Source organism: Eschrichtius robustus, chromosome 8, assembly GCF_028021215.1.
Source record: "Eschrichtius robustus isolate mEscRob2 chromosome 8, mEscRob2.pri, whole genome shotgun sequence".
NCBI classification, from domain to species: Eukaryota; Metazoa; Chordata; class Mammalia; order Artiodactyla; family Eschrichtiidae; genus Eschrichtius; species Eschrichtius robustus.
Genome location: NC_090831.1, coordinates 52720433 through 52743327, shown reverse-complemented (window position 1 = coordinate 52743327; position 22895 = coordinate 52720433). Strand labels below are relative to the sequence as shown.

General features: G+C 39.7%; 1 protein-coding gene across 3 annotated transcripts in view; it reads left to right on the top strand.

The window, feature by feature from the left end:
• Positions 1-22895, top strand: part of ELAPOR2 (endosome-lysosome associated apoptosis and autophagy regulator family member 2) — a 290466-nt gene that overhangs the window by 81719 nt on the left and 185852 nt on the right. For all 3 annotated transcript variants that reach the window (XR_011074820.1, XM_068550469.1, XM_068550467.1), the window contains exon 2: positions 11673-11793. Coding sequence is in view for 2 of the 3 variants with exons in the window: in XM_068550469.1 (XP_068406570.1) it covers positions 11673-11793 (121 nt within the window). In the remaining variant the exon portion in view is untranslated. The remainder of the gene's footprint in view (positions 1-11672; positions 11794-22895) is intronic.

Below are 22895 nucleotides of genomic sequence, written 5' to 3'. Positions count from 1 at the left end.
CTCTTTACAAGTAAAGCTCAATTTCAAGTGGCAGCACTGACAAGAATTAGCTTTTGATTTTAAATTGTATTTTATAAATCTTTTCTCTCTGAACTCTGCCAGTGTCTTAGCTGAATTCATATGTGGAGTTTTCCCTTTCCTGAGCCAAACTGTGAAATCAGCAAACTGTGTTGTCAGAGTTCCTTCACCGTCTTGTTCTCTTTTCTCCCATCCAACACTTCCCACGTTTCCTTATCCACTTTGTACCCACTTTGAATCCTTGTATCTGCCTGTTCGTACAGTACTTAGCTCTGGGTCTTCTTTTCCATGCTACCTTCTACAGAACTTATAACCTATGTCTCGTGACCTTTGCCCTTAAAGCCTTGCTAGTGATTGACACCCATCAGAGAGACTAATCTAGACTGAGCAACTAATGAATGATAATGGAATAATCCTTCAATAGTATCCTTTGAAATTTTGCATGTCCCATCCGGTACCTATTTTAAAGTCAGGAGAAACAGGAACATTTTTTTTTTTATGTCTTGGCAAAGCAACTACCCGAACTTAGGGAAAGTAGTACATTTTTAACTGTAGAAAAATTAAAAAATACAGAATCACAAAAGGGAAAATATAAATGGGCTCCGTTCCAGGCTTCCCTGGTGGCGCAGTGGTTAAGAATCCACCTGCCAATTCAGGGGACACAGGTTCGAGCCCTGGATCGGGAAGATCCCACATGTCGCGGAGCAACTAAGCCCATGCGCCACAACTCCTGAGCCTGCGCTCTAGAGCTGTGAGCCACAACTACTGAGCCCACGTGCCACAACTAATGAAGCCCACATGCCTAGAAGCTGTGCTCCACAACAAGAGAAGCCACCGCAATGAGAAGCCTGCGCACCGCGACGAAGAGTAGCCCCCGCTTGCCGCAACTAGAGAAAAGCCTTCGCGCAGCAACAAAGACCCAATGCAGCCAAAAATAATAAATAAATAAAATAAATAAATTTATTTAAAAAAAATCACTATGTTCCAAAACAACAAGGTGCTACTGTATAGCACAGGGAACTATATGAAATATCCTGTAATAAGCCATAATGGAAAAGAATATGAAAATATATACATAACTGAATCACTTGCTATACACCAGAAACTAACACAACATTGTAAATCAACTGTACTTCAATTAAAAAAAAATCACTATGTTCTACACTCAGTTCACTGCTGTTAATCTTTTGGTATGCACACCTACACTCATTTTTCCATGTATTATTATTGTACATAGCCCCATCCGTAAGTTCAGACATACTGTCTTATATAACCTTTATATTATACTTAAATATGTTATAATTTTATCATTAAATATGGCAGTGGCATTATCATTTTAGAATGGACTATATAAAATCCTGTCATGAGTGCACAATAATTTATTAACCAGTCCCTTATTTGGTGCACATTTAGAGTGTTTTCAAGTTTTTACTATTTTAAATAATGCTATGATGCAACCTATTATGGTTTCCTTGGGTTATGTGCCCAGAAGTGGAAGTGGAATTGATGTGTCATGGGTTATGTTTAATACATTTCTGAAACTTCTGAACCAGTTTCTCTTGGTGCTTGTTAAGTGGTAAGTAGTTGCTCACATTTTGCAGAAGCAAAGTCACCTTTTTGGTTTCAGCCTGATTAGAAAAAATTTGGATTTTTATATTATATACAGATAAGCTCACATCCATATGTTATTAGACATAAAAATCAATTTCCAGGATTTGTTTTTTTTCCCCCTTTGGAATATTGGACTTTTATATACCATTTTACAGTTTTATTTGGGTGAGGCCAAAAAAATAAAAAATAAAAAGTGAAAGAGGAAAAAGAAAAAATTACCTCTACCCAAGAACTCTTCAAGAAGTAGACTGATTTTGCTTCCCTCCCTGAAAATTCTGTCTTACAAAGTGGTAGATACCTTTCCTGCTGGTCTTTCCTTTGGATCTTGTTATATAAGAGAGATCAGGACCACCTTCAGGCTAAGCAGGAGGGCCCCCCACCTTGGTCTCTGGGGCAGAGGGCCCCCCTCTTGTCTTCATCTGGCTGTGTTCCTCCTCCTGCCTGGTAATCTATGTGCCAAGGAGATGTGCCCACCTAGATGTCGTGTTTCCTTCTCCCCCCGCCCTTTTATACCATACTCTGGCTAACATGACTTTGGAATTAAATGCTTAAAAGGCCCAGGTTCACTTCCAGGGTGTTTAAAGACTTTTCCTAGGTCCATCCTCCTGACTGTAGACTGTGTTATTGTGCGAGGGGCACTGACAGAGCTTGCATGTGCTGGCTGGGGTCCCCACTTATACGTGAGGAAGGCTGTTCAAGGTGTGGGGTGAGTATAGAACATAAAGGGGCACCTCAGTGTATACTGTTGCCCTTAGTCCTGCAAACGTTAGTCGTGGGCTTGAAGGAGAACCTGCTACACGGTGCTTTGTGATTATAGAGATTTCCTTATGCTGTTACAGGGTCTGGGCAGAGAGAGAGCCTTCCAGGCTGAGCATAAGTCATGTTTAGCGCCTGGAGGGAAGGAAGAATATAGCATATTTGATTCCATTGTTTCAGTGTTTCATACACGCAGAAGGTTGCGAAATGAAACTTGGAGAAGCAGAGAGAAAATGAATGAAGAAAGGCCTTTCATGGACTTTGTCCTTAGGCTAATTTGAAGTTGTTGCAGGGTTTTGAGCAGGGATGACATAATGAGAGCTGGCTGCAGAGTGTCGTGGATGTGCACAGGAACAGAAGCAGGATGCCAGTTAGGTTGTTGGTAGTCATTCAGGCAGCAGAAGATGGTGATTGAAATAGGGCAGTGGCCATGAGGATGGAGATAGGATACTTGCCTACTATGTAGGGCTATGCTTTGGACCAATTCAAGTAGGATAATGTTATGAAAATTAGTTTGGAAAGCTTACAGGGGTCTGCAATTGTTGTTAGTGTTTTTATTAGTAACGATAATGATATTGTGGATAAAGGTTATGTTCCAGCAAATCTCATTTCTAGGGTAAGCAGATGTGAAAATTAGCTGAAATGAGAGGGGTAAGGGTCCTGATGTGAGGTGTAACAGCCACCGAGGGCACCTTTGGGGGAGCAGGGAGGTGGCTGCTAGTTTGGGGGAGGTGGTTCAGTTGGAAGGACAGTGGTGCTGGGCTGGGGTTTCAGCGTGGATATATGTATAACTCTTTTTTAGGTTCTATTCCCATGTAGGTCATTACAGAGTATTGAGTCGAGTTCCTGTGCTATACAGTAGGTTCTTATTAGTTATCTATTTTACATATAGTAGTGTGTACATGTCAATCCCAATCTCCCAGTTTATCCCTCCCCCTCTTTCCCTCTTGGTAATCATAAGTTTGTTTTCTATATCTGTGGCTCTATTTCTGTTTTGTAAATAGGTTCATTTGTACCACCTTTTAGATTCCATGTATAAGCGATATCATATGACATTTGTCTTTCTCTGTATGACTTCACTCAGTATGGCAATCTCTAGGTCCATCCATGTTGCTGCAAGTGGCATTATTTTGTTCTTTTTTATGGCTGAGTAATATTCCATTGTATATATGTACCACATCTTCTTTATCCATTCCTCCATCGATGGACATTTAGGTTGCTTCCATGTCCTTAAGAAACTAAAAATAAAACTACCATATGCTCCAGCAATCCCACTGCTGGGCTTATATCCGGAGAAAACCGTAATTCGAAAAGATACATGTACCCTAGTGTTCACTGCAGCACTATTTATTTACAATAGCCAGGACATGGAAGCAACCTAAATGTTCATCGACCTGGGCACTTCTATTCCTACGAAAACGTAAGCCCCACGAGAGCAGGGACTTGGCTGCTTCATTCCCTGTGGTATGCCCAGCATCCACACAGTGGCATGGGCGAGACGTGCCAGGAATGTGTATTGCAGGACAAAATGAATTGAGTACCTATAAGGCCTTGTTTACAGAGACAGACATTGAACTCAGGTTTGAAACATGAATGTTTTCAAAATAATTTCTTAAAAGCAATCGTGTCTACAAATGCAGAAAAGAGAATGTGTCATAAATAGATCAGATACATATTGCTTTACTTAGCCTTAGGTTCCCATGGTAACTAACTTCATGTTCCATTTATAAAAGAAAAATCAGAATATAAATGTTTCTGCACAGTGCTGTGTGCTCATGTACTTGATAATGTAGGCTAAGAAAGTTTTTATTATGTCTCATGTGTATCTGTACTGAGTAGTCTCCTGTTTTTGACCTTCCCATGTAGTAGGAGTGCCCTCATCCATTGGAACAGGAGTTGGAATATTTGTGCCGAGCACTACAGTTTCACGTTCTCCCTTTTTCCTTCCTGCTCTCTCGCTCTCTCAAATAAGGGTGCCACACACTTTGTTGAGCACTTAAATTTGAGGGCCTTGCTCCCAGAGGAGTTGCAGTCTCATCAAATACAGTGTTGACAAATGCTCTTGTCAACATTTCACATAAAAATACTCAAAGAGAAGGAGCCTTATATGAAGAAAATGAATTCTGTTTGCTTTTTTTGGTCCCTTCCCTCTGTGTATGTTCTCTTAGGTATCAGGACTATTTCTTCTTCTTCTACCTCTACTGCTTTTGACTGTGTAACCTCGAATTTGTGCTCATCTATTGGATCATTATAATTAACTGTGGTCAACTCTTAATTGACTGCAGAGGATAGGCAGGGAGCATCAGGGAACTGATTTTCTCGTGAAGGGTCACTGATGTGAGCACATCTCATCCTACTGAAGACCAGGCATCTTTGTTGGTTTGTTTGTTCTTTCATTAGTTCACTTACTCACTCACCTATCTATCCTTCCATCTTAGGCTAATGTATTTCACTGCATATCTTCAGGCATATTATCTTCAGGCTTGGCCTCACCCTTGATCACACCCTATTAAACTAGCTAGTCATGAAGGAGCTGGTAAGCGCTAGAGTAGTTATAAACCCCACCTGTCTTTCAGGGCTTTCTCCTCAAAGCCTTTTCAGGTAGTTCGAGATTACAGAAATTTCCTCTGACTCTGAAATCATGCACATTTTACTGTTTTTCTAGAAAAATGGTCCCTAAAGTGCAAGCCATTTGATTGCTAAGAAATGGGTATCTGATAAGGGCTTAAGGAAAAATTGGCTGTGATGAGTTTACTGAGAAGTGGTACACATTTTACTTCACGGTAGAGTTGAGGGATTTTTGTGGGTAAGTTTTACCAGATAGTTTTTTACTTGCACACTGTCTTGTGATGCCACCGTTCCACTTTGGTTCCTCAATCTTGATGCTTTCTTATAAAATTATGTAGGGTGTGTGTGTGTCCGTGTCTGTCCTGTCTGCTCCAATAAAATCATAAGCTTATTGAGTATAGGGACTATATGCTATATTTATTTTAAATCTCTCCCATAGCATTTAAGCCATAGTACTTATTTAATAACTAAGTGTCATGTAGTAAAGAATGGTGTATATTAATGTTAATATATAAAAATGATATGTATTGATACAGGTGTAAATCATGACAAATGATATATGTTAATGTCAATATGTAAAATATATGTGTATTATCAAGATAATGTCAAGACATATATATACGTATATGCATATTATTTTTATATGTGAGATTTACTTGAAATTTTGTCTAGCCTACATGTAGTTAAACTATAGCAACTGTCATCATAATTGGGAGGTGCTACCCCAGGTTTTCCTTGAGCACTCTGAGGCTTTTGTAGTAAAATGACTTTGGTGTTAGGGGGTGTCAGAGAACGCCAGAGCTGGTCAGTAGTTAAAATGGTAAAAACAGATTTTATTCAGAAACTATTGCAGTAGGGGAAGAGAGACCTCAGTACAGAACTGGGCTCAATTTCAAATACAGCATGAACAAGTGGAGATTTATAGTCAAGGAGCAGGGTGAGGGTCGCTGGATGAAAATTACTAAGAGGAAACATCAGGAGTGAGGGGGGATTCTAGCTAAACTGACTTGACAGGATTCTTGATAAAACTGGGTGACGCAGAGATGAACACACAAGCCTAGAGGTCAAGGCTTCATTGGGAAGAGAGTTCAGAGGAGCCTGACTAAAGATTGGCCAAGGAGAAAGTCTTTTGTAGGGGGTCCTGTGGGCATCTAATATTTATCTGGGTGTATCCCGACATTTTCTGTTTAGGCGTAAGATAACACAGTTTGAGAGTTTGTGCCTATACCTGAGTTGTGAGTGAGTGAGTAAGTCAGCGACTGTGTGTGTGTGTGTGTGTGTGTGTGTGTGTGTGAGAGATCATGATTTATATTGAGGGATAATCTTCCCTTAAGTGTTTGCTAATGTCTACTGAAAAAAAAAAAAAAAAAAAAAAAAAAAAAAAAAAAAAGCACAACGTGAGAGTTGTGACTTAAGTTTTGTTTGGGGCAAAATGAGGGCTATAGCCTGGGAGACAGCCTCTCAGAGAGCTCTGAGAAACTGCTCCAAAGAGGTAAGAGGAGAGGGCAGTATGTATGCGATTTTGGTGGAGGGGCTACGTCCAGTCAAGCACATATTTTGGCAGAAGGTTGCTGCTGGTCCCGAGGAGAGGATATCTCCGTTAATGATTTTAGTGCTTTTCCAGATAAGAGGAGATGGAAGAAACTGGGCCCATAAAATCTTCTCCTGAAAATGTCTAACTATCTGAAGGCCCGTTCTGCCAGTTTTTCCCCAGAGCACAGAGTGCCTCGTTCCCGATCTCCACCCTGCACTCCTCTCAAGGTGTGTTGAAGGTCGGCGAAGGCAGTGGCTGGCGACTTTGTTCTTGCAGATGGTGAGCCACAGTTTTTCATCCACACTGATCAGGAGGAACTCCATGCTGTATTTCTTCTTGGTTATTTCTCTCCTCGGTTCCCACATGTTTACAATGTAAGGTTTTCAGGGAATCCCGTCATTTTGTTATTTGGGGCAGTGTTTTCATGCCCCAATGTTTTGTGATTTGCAGACATGTCTAAATAACTGCCATCTCCTGAGTGGGGTCAGGCCAAGCCCTTCCTCCAGTTTATAATTTGGAGATTGTGGCTTGTCAGCGGATGTTCTGTTGTTTAGAGTGTGCTCTGACTCACATCATTAGGTTTGGTGATAAAATGTCAGGAGCCCTGTAATGTTGGAAAAATTGTCAGGAATTTCCCCTCTTGTCAGGAAAAATGGTGAAACATGTTGAAATAGGCAGAAAAGATGACCGGCTGTCCTGATTAGAGCACCTTGCTGAATGAGTTTTTGTAGGGGCCTGCATCTTTCTCTGTCTTTGAACTATTTTACAACACTGTGAGATGTAGGAAATTGATAGTAATACAAATGATTATTGTCCATAGAAATGAAAATGCATTTTATACTTTGGAATGCAATTGATTGTTGCCCTCAGGGTATTTCCCAGTTCTGCGGTCTCTTAGTTAATTCATTTCACTTTCCTGATTGCCTGTTTATGAGTATTCTTTGAATTCTCCTTTGAACTGATGGCAATGGCTAACTTCCAGATTGACTTGAGAGTTAATGACTTAAATAAAATCTTTGACATGTATTAATGTTATATTTGTGTTAGAAAATTTTTACCTTTTCTTTTTAATTGCTCTTTGACATCCAGAAAATTCCCGTTTCCAAGGGATCAGTTTAGCTCAATGTTTGCTTGGGTCTGTGGCCAGAGTTATGGGGTGTTATCTCTAAATCTGAAAATGTATGTGCTATAGTTCTCTTTATTCAGTACCTTGAATACCATTCAGAATATTTTAGGGGCATATATTGTATCTTTAGTGATTTTACTGCATCACTATTTCTTAAATCTCTGCGATGGGTTTAAGGGTTGACTTCAGAAATAGATGAAAAAAAATTGTTACTGGCCCAGATGAAATAGCCTATTAAATAATAAAAAAAATAAAACCCATCTGGCAGGGGCTACAGTCTAAATTCCTGACCCAAGTGATGCCCTCTGCATGAAGTACGTTTGCATTTCAGTGTTTTTAAATTATAAATAAACACATTATAGCTTCCTGCCGGAGTCCTAAGAATTTTGTAACTTAACAATAGCTGTGGCTCTTTAGATTTCAAGGGTATTCTAGAGGAGGCAGGTAGAATAAAGAACCACAGGAAAATTAATTGGCATATGACATCTACCACTGCAGCCAGAAAACACAACATTCTTTTTCCATGTACTTACTGCTGTTCTCATCTCATAACTGGCAGCCTGAACAACACAGTGGCAGTGGTGGTGGAGAGTTTTCTTGAGCTTACCTATTTTATTCAGAGGCCTTTCTTCATTTGAAATTCATGCCAGAATTCTCAGCATCATTATTTTGCAAGGATGATAACAAGTTACCTGAATTTTACATATGGGGACCAGGATCTCAGTGGGATATGGAAATAGGAAAGTCTTCTCAATGCAGATAACTGGGAACAAGAGGAACAAGAAAACCATCATGCAACTGCATGCCTGGCCTAGGCTCTTCTGCACTAGGAGATCTTGGTAGGCCGAATACTATCCCACCACTCCCCCCCACAAAAGATACCTGTGTCGTAATCCCTGGAACCCGTGAGTATGACAAAAAAAGGCTTTGAAGATGTGAATAAGAATCTTGAGGTGGGGGGTTTTCTGGATGGGTCCTAAATACAATCACAAGGGGGAGGAGAAAGAAGGCAGTGTGACCACAGAGGCAGAGAATGGCAGCAGCCACCAGAAACTGGAAGAGGCATGGAGTGGATTCTCCCCAGAGCTCCTGGAGGGAGCGCAGCTTGGTTGACATCTTGATTTTGGCCCAGTGATACAGATTTTGAACTTTTTGCCTCCAGAACGGTGAAAGGATAAATTTCTGTTGTCTTAAGTGGCTAAGTGTGTGGTAATTTGTTGCAGCATCCATAGAAAACTAATACAGAAAGAGAGGGGAATCGAATGGTTTGGGCTTACCTGTGTACTCTCGTATTCTGTTTGAATGTGAAACATCCTTATGATTACTGTTAGACTTCGGTAACCATCAGGATTTCATATTCAAAACTTTGACCACTCCTTCTCTTTTAAAACAGTAACCTTCTATTTTAAGCACAGTGGCGTTGTATAAACTGAAAACACTGGTCAGTAAACAAAAGGCTTGACTTCTGCTCTCAGCTCTGCTGCTTACTAGCTGGGTATCTCTGAGTAAATCGCTTATCCAATCTGAGTATCATTTGAACAATGGGAATAATATTCCCTGTTTTTCCTAATCCACATAATTATTATGAGTATTTAATGATATAAATACATGTGGAAAATAATGCTCAACTATTAATTATGCTCCCTCAACCTGTAGCAAAGTTATCATGAGCAATTTTGTCCATAGATCACTGAACACATGAAACATTTTTCTCCCTTAGATTAGATGCTAGAAGTGGAATTTGGGGTTCAAATTTTTGAACACGTTCAAGATCTTGGTACACATTGACTGTTTCTCTCCAGAAAGCCTGCACACTTGATTCTCTCATTGGAAGCACACAAGTGCTCATTTTACTGCACTGTTACCTCAGGGAGTTTAAAAAAAGAAATATTTTAAATGTCATGCCAACTTGATGAAAATCATTATTTGTATTTCTTTGGCAAGGTTCAACTTTTTTTTATATTCTCCGTGGCCATTTGTGTTGTTCTTTAATGAATTGCTTGTGTTCTTTGGCCATTCTTCCAATAGTTATTTGTCCTTTTCCTTACCGATCTTTAGAAACCCAGTATTCTTTTTATTTCATATTTTTAATTTTTAAAATTGTGGTGAAATATACACAACATCAAATTTAGCATCTTAATCATTTTAAGTGTCCAGTTCAGTGGCACTGAGTACATTCATATTGTTGTCTAGCCATCACCACCATTCACTTCCAGAACTCAGAAACCCAGTATTCTTAAAGTTAGTTAACCTTTGCTATGTGTTTCTTCACCAGTTTGTTTTGTTGTTTACCTTTCCCTTTTGTTTATGATGACTTTTGGTGTACAGTGTTTAACATTTGTATGTTGTCAAATTTAGTGACCTTTATTATGTTTTCCTCCCTCCGTCCCTCTCCTCTTTTCTTACTTCCCTTCCTCCCTTTTCCCCCTCCTTCCTCCCTCCTTCCTCCCATCTTTCCCTCTGGGAAGCCTTTCCCATTTGGCAGTTTTTATTGATTTTTTTTTTACATATGTAGGTTTGCCCTCAGTTGGCAGTAAAACATATTTGAAATCTAGACTCTTGTCAAATAACTTAATCTTAAATCGTCTGTTACCAAACTTTGTAAAAAAAATTTTGAGTGGAAAAAATACTCTTCAGAGATGATTACCTGAAGTATATACTGAATCTTAATTCTGGGGAGAGTCCTAATGCAGCATAAGGCCTTTGCTTCCAGCCTGGTGATTACACCTTCTCTAACTCTCAGTCCCTTCTCGTTGTATCATAAGTGTGTGCAGAAGTTGAAGCAGGGGAAACTCTGAGACTCAGGTTGTTTGCGCCTTTTCCTGTTACCACTAGCTCCTTCCCTATATCATCCTCTATACCCACATTGCCCTTAAGAAGGATAATAATTCTACCACTAATAAGTGCTAACCCAGTGTAGCTTAACATGCCTAACATTTTACAGACATTATCTCAATTAACTGCCACAAGAGCCATACAAGGTAGGAAATACTATTATTGTAATTTTACCAATGAAAAATATGGTTGTTTTGAGAGGTAAAGTGGCTTGTCCAATATAGCACATTGGTTGTATGTGGAGGAATGAAATGTCAATTCAAACTCAGACCTGATTCCAGAACCTACCTTTTAACTGGTATTCTTTCCATGTATACACACACACACACATCACATACACACACACAAACTTCCCCACCTGGTTTCCTGATGGTTATGTGGCGATATTTCCATTCACTCCTGTCATTGATACAGTAAAGGAGGCAAACAGAGTAGATTAAGCAGACTAGCAACTCCTAAGATACTGAACTGAAATATTTTGGAGTAGATTTATAACTTCTCTCATTCTTGAAACGTCTAATGACATTTTGTCCTCGTTCCTCTCAGCTCAAGCATCTCACGGGTGTAATGTGCTCTGAGCAGGGGAGGTCAAGTGAAGATAGAGGCCAGAGACAAGTGGGTTGGTCTTATTTGGCGATTGTAATAAACGGTCTGTGTTACAGTCTGTGATTGAAGGCAGCTTGCTGTGGTGGGGGAGATTGAGCCTGGGAGAGCTGCTTTAAAAACCGGTAGTCTTTTAGTATTTGGATGATTAATCATTCTACCTTCTGTTAAATTTTAAACAGAGTGAGAAATTAGGTCAATGGGAACAGTTCTCCTATTTCTTTCTTTGAAAAATTTGGGACAGTGACAGCCTTCAATTTCCTGGGGTTATTTTGCTTTTACATTCATATCTATCAATGATATAGAGCTTAAGAAGCCTGCAAAAAATAGGGACATTTGCTGTTACCTTTTGGGGTGGGTGAGACTACAGTTCCCTGGTCACCCCATGAGTGGCTTATTGTCGTGGCCCTCATCAGATCCTCAGTGCCTACTCAGTGCCTGGCATGGTACATTTCTGATCAAAATACTGCTTGGTATGGATGGAGTGGGGGAAGAATAAGGGTCAAGCAGAGAGAACAGTTTGGAACCAGGCTTCCAGGCAGGTTTGGGGATGACTGAGAAAGCGCAGTTGTCCCATTAAAATTGGCTCTAACAAAGGCTTGTCTTTGTGATTATTTGCAGGAAGATTACCACTTTGAATATACAGAATGTGATAGCAGTGGCTCCAGATGGAGAGTTGCCATTCCGAATTCTGCAGTGGACTGCTCTGGCCTGCCTGACCCAGTGAGAGGCAAAGAATGCAGTACGTTTTGACTTTTTGACCATTTGTTTTCCTGATTAAACCGTAAGCCCTTCATATGAGCCCGAGAAGTTACTTGTAGTGCATATAAAAGACCTTTGAAAAAAGGAACATTGATCCAGCAGAGCAAAAGCATCCTTTCTTGACACTCAGTGCCCTTATGTCTGGTCTGTAACGAGACACAGGCAATATTAAAGGGTGTTATTTTTATTTATTTGTTTAAAAAAATCTGGTTTACTGTCTTACTTGAAATTCTAAAGGGCAGAGTGGCAGAATTTCTATTTAATAGATTTCTTTTTTTCTTTACATTTTAAGAGACTTTTCAAAGATTTTTGATACACGTAGTAACGTTTGGTACGCATAATATTGTTAAACACATTACATAAAATGTACCATCTTAATCATTTTTAAGTTTACAGTTCAGTGACATTAAGTACAGTCACCTTGTTGTGCTTTCATCACCAGCACACATACACACGCTTTCATCTGGCAATGGATTTCTTTTTTTTTTTTTTGCCATAGAAATATTATAATTTGACTTTATAGTGTAACGTACAGAGAGAGTAGAGAATTGATGACTATCACATTCAACAGCTTGTCTTTTAGCAATTAAACAAGTTTGAAGTGCAACATTTTGAATTAACAGAAATATGTCATGAAATTTATTTTCATTTATAAACTCTACTTTTTAAAATCCTTGAATTTGGTGAGTCACAGGTTCCTACAGTGAAGTCGTCTTGGGGTGTCCTAGAGTTCAAAGCTGGAATAAGACAGAGAGATTATTTTGGTTTTCCTGCAGCCTTCCAAATGGTATTCCTAAAACCTGAGTTCTTTTGTTCCCAAATTGAAAGAGCAGATAAGCAAATTAATTAAATGGGGAGCTAATCCCTTCCTCTTCATAGAGAAACTGTATCTCTATTACCGGTTGGAGGAGTTTTAGCATAGGTGTGGGTTTACTGATAAAAGAGAGACAGGAAGACGGCAAGTCTTCGGAGGAAAATTAAGGAAGAAAGCCATTATTTCTTGTTGAATGATATTAAATGAATACAGAGAGAACCTAAGAACCCAGGTAACCAGAGAAAGACTTGGGTCTAGCAAGAATCTTAAGAGGATAGTGGGGTCAGTGGATATGAAGATGATCCAAGGCTGGGGTATATGTGGCCACCTGTGCAGAAGGAGGACCAGCTCTCAGTGAGGGAGGATTGCAGTTAAAAGGGAAACAGCCTGAGTATTGCCTGTGGAATTAGCTCATTGCAAAATTGCTTCTGTCACCCTCCTAGAAAATCCGTATATCATTTATCTATATTTGCCTTTTACTTGTAGGCTAATTCCTTGGTTCCTTGTAAACAGCCCTATTGAGGTGGAATGTGTAAGCATTTTGAATACTACTCTGTATCTAAGTGGTGTGTTGCTGTTGTCTGGCACTGGCTTTTGAGAACTGACTGTTCCTTTGAAATGGGCCATGGTGGAGTATTTACACCATGGGAATTGGCAAACACTACAAATCAGATGCCTCTTGAGAGCCGGTTGTTCAACACTTACCAGGACACTAGTGATTAAATTTATTGGCCAAGGGTTTAAAAATCTGTTTCAGAACTGATGCTTCAATACAAATAATTTCTATTTGAATGTTGCCAGGGATGTTTTTGCTCATTATTTACTATGATCTTCCACAGATAATGTCATGAATTTGACATAACAGCTTGAACTGCTCTAAGAACTTGGTCTAGTAAACTCACTATTAGTTGTTTATCACTTTGAACGATGATAGTACTTACTTTAAAAATGATACCTGGAAATGATACTACTTATGTGGTGGCTGGGGCATTTTTTATCTTGGTAGTTTGTCTGAAATCTGAATTTACACGTATTTTTGTGTCGTATACTTATATCAGCTCTGGAAGTTATTAGTCTGGCCTCTGATTGTGACTTTTTTTTGTATGGTAAAGGCAAGTTATTTTGAAACTCACTGCTGAAGGCAGTTATGGTAATAACTGAATATTCCTTCAGTGGTTTAGATTTTCTACTGCTCGTAATAGCTACCATTTCTCATATACAGATTACATGCTAAACATCGTGCTTGGAGCTTTGCATCATTTTCTGTTGTATCCTCACAACAACCGTCTCAGATAGCTAGTCTTAGTATTTCCACTTTACTGATGAGAAAACTCAGACTTAAAGTGGTGAAATAAGTTACTGCAGGTCGGGTCATATAGCCAGGACATGGCAGATCTGGGGTTCAAGTACAGACATGTTTGATTCCAGAGCCTGCCTCTTACCCACTGAGTTAGATTGCCACTTGAAGCTGACAGCCTGGAGGAGCTTCCAGGGCCCCATTGGGGTGGGGATGGTGTGGCATAATGCTCTGTTGCTGGCCATCGTCAAGGGAAGGTATTCGATGTTTGTGCTTCGAGGATAAAAGAGGATGAAAGTGTTGGGGTTCAGGAGTGGCATGTTACTTGCAAGCTGTGCCAGAGTGAGGCCCAAACCTGCGATGGGGGGGGTGGTGCCCACAGACACTAGACTCAGCAGTTACATTTTTATGATATGGCCCAGCAGTTGGGCCACATGAAAGAAAAGAAAAACGCGGAACGTGGCAGCTTCAAGTAAGTGAAAAATATTTAGGGCGATGGTTGTGTGAGACATAATTCCCCCAGATCCTAGTGTCTCTCAGTGAAGCAAAACCCAGAATGTGGCCTCGGTGGAAATTCCTATAGATTCTTCAAAATGTAATTAGCTAGATCTTTCCCCCTTTCTCAGAAAGAAGCAGTAGAGGAGGCCTTTCCTTAGGAAAGGGATTATGGGAATGTTTATGTAGCACCTGTACATTTTTTAAAAATAGAATTGATGGGCAAGCTGTATTATATCTTTATTTTTTTTAAAAAATCATGTAAAATCTGGCTACAAGGCTCTGAGTGAAGTTAATGAGAAGTCAGGCATCAGTTTTTGCTGTGGCGGATCCCTGGACTGTATGTGAGCTTGAGGCTTGCTCCCCTCAGGAAGTGGGATGCAGAGGCCTCTGGTTATTAACTGACACAGCTTCTCATTGTCCTGCTGTCCCCCCTGCTCTGGAAACCTCAGTGTCTTAGGCAGTGCTGCAGTGGGCCACTGAAGTGACTTCATCTCGCTCCTTCCTTCTGCTGGCTCCGGGCTTAGCTCCAGGGAACTTTGCTGCTTCTTCCAAGCCCTGGTGCTGAGTCTTGTGTCCGTGGGCCTCACTCAGGCACAGCTTGCAGGTAGCATGTCACTCCTGAACGCGGCATGCATTGCCTCCTCCCAGAACGAGGGGATATAACCCCTGTTCTGACTCCATCCCTTCTCCACTGCGTCACTTCCCTCTTGCATAAGAGTTTAAAAAATCTTCCCTTGACTCTCTGGGTGTCCTCTTGACTTCCTTAGATTGTCAAAAACAATAGTCATTTTGGAATGGTTGCCTCGATGGGGTACCTTCTCTCTCTCCCTCTTCTCTCTTCTCTCACCAACCACAGAGGGGAGAAGGGACTTTTTGTTTCAAACCAAACCTTAGAAATAAAAGCCTGGCTACTAGGAGTGAGGAGAGAATTCCTTTACCTATTGCCTTACATATTTTCAGAAAAGTCTAGAGCACTGAGGGGAAATAAACATAAGCTGTCTCTTCCTTTGGGGAGTGTGTATCTTCTATCGCTTACTCCTTCCCGTCTTTCTCCGCCCATGACTTCAACCTTAACACACCATTTTCTAATTGGGGATGACTATTTAAGATATTTGTAATCCCATTTGGTATGTTAGCATCAAGTTATAGTATTGTGGGCATTGTTTAATCTTGTACTTCAGTATTTATATAAACTAATATTTGGTTCTTAGATTAAGAAATGCTATATACAGGTTAGAAAAAAACCCCTTGACTACAGTTGTTTTCCTTTTTCCATTGTGTCTCTCAGATCTATCGTCATAACCTACATTTCATGGGCCTTAAGGAGTAAGCAGAGGTGACAGTTTGAGTCAACATCTTTTGATTCTAGTTTGGAGTTGAAAGAGAGGAAGGATTCTCATGGAAAGAGAGTTGCCTTTAGCTTCCTGGGTGGGATATTTAAAAATCCATTTTTGGGGGATCATAGCTCTTTGAAATGTGGGCTCTTCCCCAGGATTCAATATCTAGTCTCTTTCAGTTGTGTAGCGTTGTTATTGGTGTGGCAGCCAGTGCCTCTGGGCAAATTGAGTACGTTGGTATTGGATGGTGATTGCGTAGCATGCTGGAAGTCTGTTCTGTGGAATACTCATCCCAAGAAATATTTCATGTTAACAAAAAAAGCGTGTTGAGGTTTTTCGTTGTGAAATACCAATACTTTTAAAAAATGGTGAATGCTGTATCCCCTTGATGGAGGGATGCAGACCACATTTTCATAATAAAGTCTCTGAGAAACATGGTAATTATTTATAGAACATTTACTGTGTGTTAACTGCATTCTGTTTTACCCAGAGTTTCCCAAGTATATTTGATTATAGGACTCTTTTATCCAATGGGTAGTTGCACCCTTTTGCTAATTTCTGCATATAACGTTTTTGGAGGAACACATATTTAAATACACATGGCAGGCTAATTTAGTAAATTTTTATACGTTCTTACTTGTGCTATGATTTAACTAATTTCATACAACTTCTTTGCTCTGTAAGTCTCAGTGGGAGCATTACCGCATGGGTGTCCAGTCCCAGGCCTCCCACAGTTCGTGGTCAGGTGTGATATACACCTCAGATGAAACCCCAGATCTGCAACAGACTTGTATGTCTTGAGCAAAATATTTAGTCCACAGGTATTTATTGAGTTTTAATTTGTTCACTAAACATTTGTTGAGTATTTCCTAAATTCTTGATGATAGGGATCCAAAAATAAATGAACAAGAGATTCCTGTTTTTCCAGGACTTTTCATTCTAATAAGGGAGCCCGTGGGTAATAAATTATTTTGAGTATGGGGCAAAGTGCAAGATAGATACAAATACCTAGCGTGATCTTGCCGGGGAGGGAGGGAGTCAAGAGGACCTCACAGTGAAGCAGGTGTGAGTTTGAAATGCAGACTGAATCACCTTGGAAAGTTATCTGACCCCTGGCAGGTTTATCTGAAAAACTGTGCCCTGACTTCGAGTTGAGACAGGGATTAAATGCCATACTTAACGGGCCGTACGTGTTAATTTTCTGAGGATCTCTGAGGCGAACCCTGAAAGAAGGTGTTCACGCACTCGATGAAGCAGAGTGGCATTTGAGGCAGAGGAAACGCGGGCAGACGTGCAACTTAGAGGCAGCACTGGGTTTTCCTGGGGGCTCTGGGAGGTCTGGGAGGATGGCACTCAGGGAGAATGTGAGCAGGGACAGAGATTCTGACAGATCTCATAGGCTCAGTGTGTTACACCAAGGACTTTAACCTGGAGACGGCTATTCGCAGGTGTTTGAGGGCTTTAAATGGAATGATAAATGTAATCTATAGTGCCCGGAGTCATAATTATATAATAATATAACAGTAAAAATGACAATAAAATGTATAATAGCCAATCTCTACTTGCTGTATGTCAGGCAGAGCTGTAAATGCTTTACAGGTATTCAGTCAAACCCAGTCATCCCAACAACCTTGTGAAGGAGGCACTGGGATACCTCCCACAGGTAGGTCAAAGGCAGAACCGGGATTTGGAACTGAGCAGTCTGCCTCCTGGGTCCGTGTTCTTAACCCCTGTGTTGTCGTGCCTCTTTGGACAGGACTACAGTGTTTGTTGAACAAGTTGTTAGGCCCCTTCTTGAGGCATTGTGGTCACCTTACATTTACCTCTTGATAGAAACATGATGCAAATCTCCTATAGGTAAGTGGAGTTTTTAAAAGATGGCCTCTAAACGCTCCGATATATTGCTTGGGGGTTTATTTTAATTGATTACTGACCTGCTTGTAGATTTTATTCTTAATTGTGTCTATTTTTCTGAAAGGTAAGGGAATAACGTTCTGAATTTAAGGCACATTTGTGTTATATCCTCAAATACAATGAGGATATAACTGCTTATATCCTGGCTTAGCGTTTTTTTTTTTTTTTTTTTTCTGTGTCTAGAAAACTGTTGGTGCTTGATAACATATAGTATGCCTTCATTATCTAACATGTATTAGAAAAATATCGGTATTTTTTCAACTACAGAAATTCTTATTTTAGAATAGAGTCCTGTTTCATTCTTCCCAAGAGGAGAGGAGCCGTCATCCTCTCCTGGATCCTAAGGCAGCTGCAAACACTGGGATATTTGTTGATTGAATAACCTTGGTGCCATCAAATTAGAGACTGCCTTCGGTGTTTCGTTTCCATAGGTGAAACACGGAGATCTAATCAGAGTAGTAAAACTTTATTCTACGTATGAAAGGACAGAAACATTTTGTCCTCAGTAGGCTTAGTTTGGGAGGTTGACGCATCATATTCCAGGTGGGAAGAGTGTTGGAGTTAAATCTGCTCAGCAACACGCGTGTGGTGGATGAAAGGCAGCAACGCATGAGATTGTTACGATAACAGATCAGAAACAGGCTTTACATCAATTGTGTTTGATGGGAGCTATGGTCGAGGGAGCTTCTTTGAAGAAAGTGTTTTATGAGGAGATGAGAGAACTCAGCCCTCAAAACGGCAAAATCAAGGACAGAGAAACTATCAGGAAGTACAGGGTGACCGACACTTTCTAAGGAAGAGGAAAAGTTCAGGATGATAAGAATCAAAGTGTTGGGACATAATTGGAAGTTGAGAAAACTGATTTCACAGATGCATTGCTCTTCCCTCTTTGGTGACCTCATCAAACACTCTCAACATTTTCCTTGCCCTGACCTTCGCTGTTAGATTTTTTTTCCCCATAAACCTTGTGTCATCCTGTGTTCGATGAACTGGAATTTGTCGTCTTCCCCATCAAACACTGAAGTCAAGAAGCCACAATAAAGTACATTTGTGGGTTTTTTTTTTTTTTAAAGATGGAATCTACCTTAGTTAGCTTTTGCTTGCAAAAAAGATGGGAAATTTTAATCTAGGCTCCACTAATTTAATGGGGATTATAGCGGTGGTGTTACGTGGATCAGTTTTCTATGTAACACCAGGAGCTGGTGATATTTTCTGGGGGGGTGGGGAGGCGGGGGAGCAGGTATTCTGGCTGATGAGTCTTCTCTGCAAAGCGCAGTGACTGTAACACCATCCTAGCTGTTAGGGTTCTGTGAGGACCCATTCGCTGGAAAGAATGTTAGAGGTGAGAATTCATTTTCAGAGATGGAGAGGCAGTCCTTTGACTGAATATTCTTTTCAGAGAACAGTGAATTAGAGAACATTGGCCAGAGTGGTTTGTATTAATGTACTGCTTTGTATGTCTCCTGTCTCCCTTTCATTTTTGAAAAATGAGAGGTGAAAATTATTTTTTCTCCCTTCTCTGTCAAAGAATTTCACAAATCTGAACTTACAAACATCTCTGTGGCCCCCATCTTCTTCATCCCCAAGTCTTAATGGAAAGTTAAAGGTGGTTATTTGTAGCATCAGGCTTTAAGAATTCGGTTCTGATCATTTAACTGTGCCACTTCAGACTCTGCACAGCAGCTCGTGTGTTAACTCCACGTGCGGCCAGGCAGCCCTGCTGGAACTAGAACTCACGTCTTTTGACTTCTGGGGCAGAGGTATGTTTTTTGAATGCTGTTCGTCTTTACTTCAAATACGAACAGTGGATTTTTCTTAGCTTAGCTATAATAAAATCTTTTGGCTCCATGGTACTGCAGGGAGTCTATTTATTAGGTAGAGAGTCATAGGAGTCATGAGACTCATAGATAGTGAGTCTGCCTGTGGTGACTGTAGAAAAGTTGAACTAAGATGCTCTAGGTCACACAGATGAGGAAACTTGGCATCCATATTGGGAGGGTTTGTACCAGGTGATCTCGAAAGTCCCTTTTGGTCATTCTGATAGTTTTAAGTGTTATTACATATCATAATTTACTCATTCTATGATCACATCATGCCTCATATTCCATCACCTGTGAATTAGAGTGGAGTAGACCAATATAGCTCCTCAATGCTCATGAATATTTACTCCTCACAGGAACACTGCAGTGTCTGCTGCTGTTAGAATTTGCATAGTGTTACCTTCTGTTATTCTCTTCCAACCTTATCTTGAACATGGCAGACAGGTGATGCACTCACAATCAGCCTGCATTGCTGCCTTGTGGATTTTGACAAGAAAAACACACGACAAATAAAATCTCAATGAGACAGAACAAAGATTCCCTTCAGCCAAGGGGAAAAAATGCCTTCAGTGAATAAGAACATTAGGAAGAAATGGCCTCTTTTTCTTTTTCTTTTTAAAAAAGTTTTATTGAAGTAGAGCTGATGTACAGCGTTGTGCCATTCTCTGCTCTACAGCAAAGCAGCTCAGTTACACGTGTGTATAATATGTGTATAATATGTGTGAATTTTTAAAATATTCTTCTCCATTATGATTTATCACAGGATACTGAATATAATTTCCTGTGCTATACATTAGGCTCTTGTTGTTTATTCATTCTAAATGTAATAGTTTGCATCTACCAGCCCCAAACTCCCAGTCCATCCCTCTCCCTCCCCCCACCCCCCCTTGGCAACCACAAGTCTGTTCTCTATGAGTCTGTTTCCCTTTTGTAGGTCGGTTCATTTGTGTCATATTTTAGATTCCACATATAAGTGATATCACATGGTATTTGTCTTTCTGACTTACTTCACTTAGTATGATCATCTCTAGTTGCATCCATGTTGCTGCAAACGGCATTATTTTGTTCTTTTTTATGGCTGAGTAGTATTCCATTGTATATATGCACTACATCTTCTTTATCCATTCATCTGTCGATGGACATTTAGGTTGTTTCCATGTTTTGGCTATTGTGAACAGTGCTGCAACGAACATAAGGGGGTATGTATCTTTTTGAATAGTTTTGTCTGGGTATATTCCCAGGAGTGGGATTGCTGGATCATAAGAAATGGCCTCTTTTAATGTACTGTTTTGGAGTCTTCCTGTCTCACTTTCATTTTTGTAAAATGAGAGAAATTATTTTTCTTCTTTAAGAATTTCGCAAATAAGAACTTAGAAAAGAAAATGTCTGAGCATTCTCCTTGTCACTGGCACCGAGGGAGGAAGAGCAGCCGAGATTTGCTGGATTGAAGCCGATGTTCACCTTCTTTTTAGATGCCATTTCTTACTTCCTTTTTGTTTTCTGTGGGAAGAATTATAAACCTGGCGGGCAGTTGAAGCTTTAATTATCTGATAATGATAATTGATTGGCTAAATGACTGATGAAGGTAAAATTTATCATTTTTGAGACCCACAATCTGTGCATTATTTTCCCTGTTTGTACCTTCCTTAATGGCCGTGAATAATAGTAATAGTTGGGAGAGTGTTCTTCTTGTATATTCAGTAATGACAATGCCTGCAGCTTTAACCTTGTTTTATTTATCTTATGTAAATGAAATGAGACAATTGAAGAAAATAGATGTATTGGCTCATCTTAATTCTGGAATTGAGTTAATTATTTCCCAATAAATATATGTAACTATTTTTTATTTAGCTATTAACTTAGGTTAACAGATATGATAGTTTTACAGTGAATTTATCTTAGTGAAATGTAAATTCAGTCTATTTTGAGGAAGATAAGTCTAGACTAGACTAGACTAGATGCTCCATGAGAGTAGGGACTATTTCCATCTTACTCACCAAAATACCCTTGGTGCCTAGTGTTTGCCTACTAAATACTAGATAAGAAATATCTGTTGAGTGACTTAGTGTGATTCCCATATACTTACCTGTAATGAGAGTGCATAGGCTCCCTATACCATCAACATCTCATTGAACAAGTAAACTGAAAATTTTATTACTGCTTCTTATTGCTGTTTACTGTTTAGAAAAGAAATTTTAGTAATAACTTTGAATGAAAGTAGCAAAAATGGATGAATTATGAATAAAGGTAATTGATAGCCATCATCTTCCATAGCATAGCCATCATCTTCCATAGCATGAGGTCTCTGAAGGAAGAAAAGCAAAACTAAGAGGTCCTTGTGATGAAAAGATTAAAAATAGATGTTCTTTATTGTTAGGCATAAATCATAGATGATAATCAGCATATAAATGATTCAATTCAGAGACTGTTATTTGGTACATTGTACGGGGTGGTTGCATGATGATAGTAAAGCTTTAAATTTTCATGTCATATTTAATTCTCAGAGTGGTTTTCAGTTTCTCATAGGACCACAAACAGTCCTGTGAAGGAGGAGGGGAAAGCCGTGTCATCCTTGGAATGTGAATGCATGGAGGCAAGGAGGGTTAAGTAAGTTGCCCAGCCATTTGCTGGTTGGGGGCAGATGGATATAAATGTTTTTTTCCACACCTGCATATTTCTATCTTTATAGTAGTATATAGTATATATACTCTATAGTATATATCTTATGTATAGTAGAGTATATATAGTTCTCCTAGAAGAGAACATAGGCAAAACATTCTCTTACATAAATTGTAGCATTGTTTTCTTAGGTCAGTCTCCCAAAGCAATAGAAATAAAAGTAAACATAAACAAATGGGACATAATCAAACGTATAAGGTTTTGCAGAGCAAAGGAAACTATAAACAAAAGGAAAAGACAACCTATGGACTGGGAGAAAATATTTGCAAATGATGCAACTGACAAGAGTTTAATTTCCAAAATATGCGAATAGTTCATACATCTCAATAACAAAAAAACAAATAACCCAATCAAAAAATGGGCGGAAGATCTAAATAGACATTTCTCCAAAGAAGACATACAGGTGGCCACTAGGCACATGAAAACATGTTCAACATGGCTAATTGTTAGAGAAATGCAAATCAAAACTACAGTGGGTACCACCTCACACCAGTCAGAATAGCCATCATTAAAAAGTCTACAAATAACAAATGCTAGAGAGGGTGTGGGGAAAAGAGAACCCTCCTACACTGTTGGTGGGAATGTAAATTGGTACAGCCAATATGGAGAACAGTATGGAGGTTCCTTAAAAAACTGAAAATAGAGTTGCCATATGATCCAGCAGTCCCAGTTCTGGGCATACATCTGGAGAAAACTATAATTCAAAAAGATACATGCACCCCA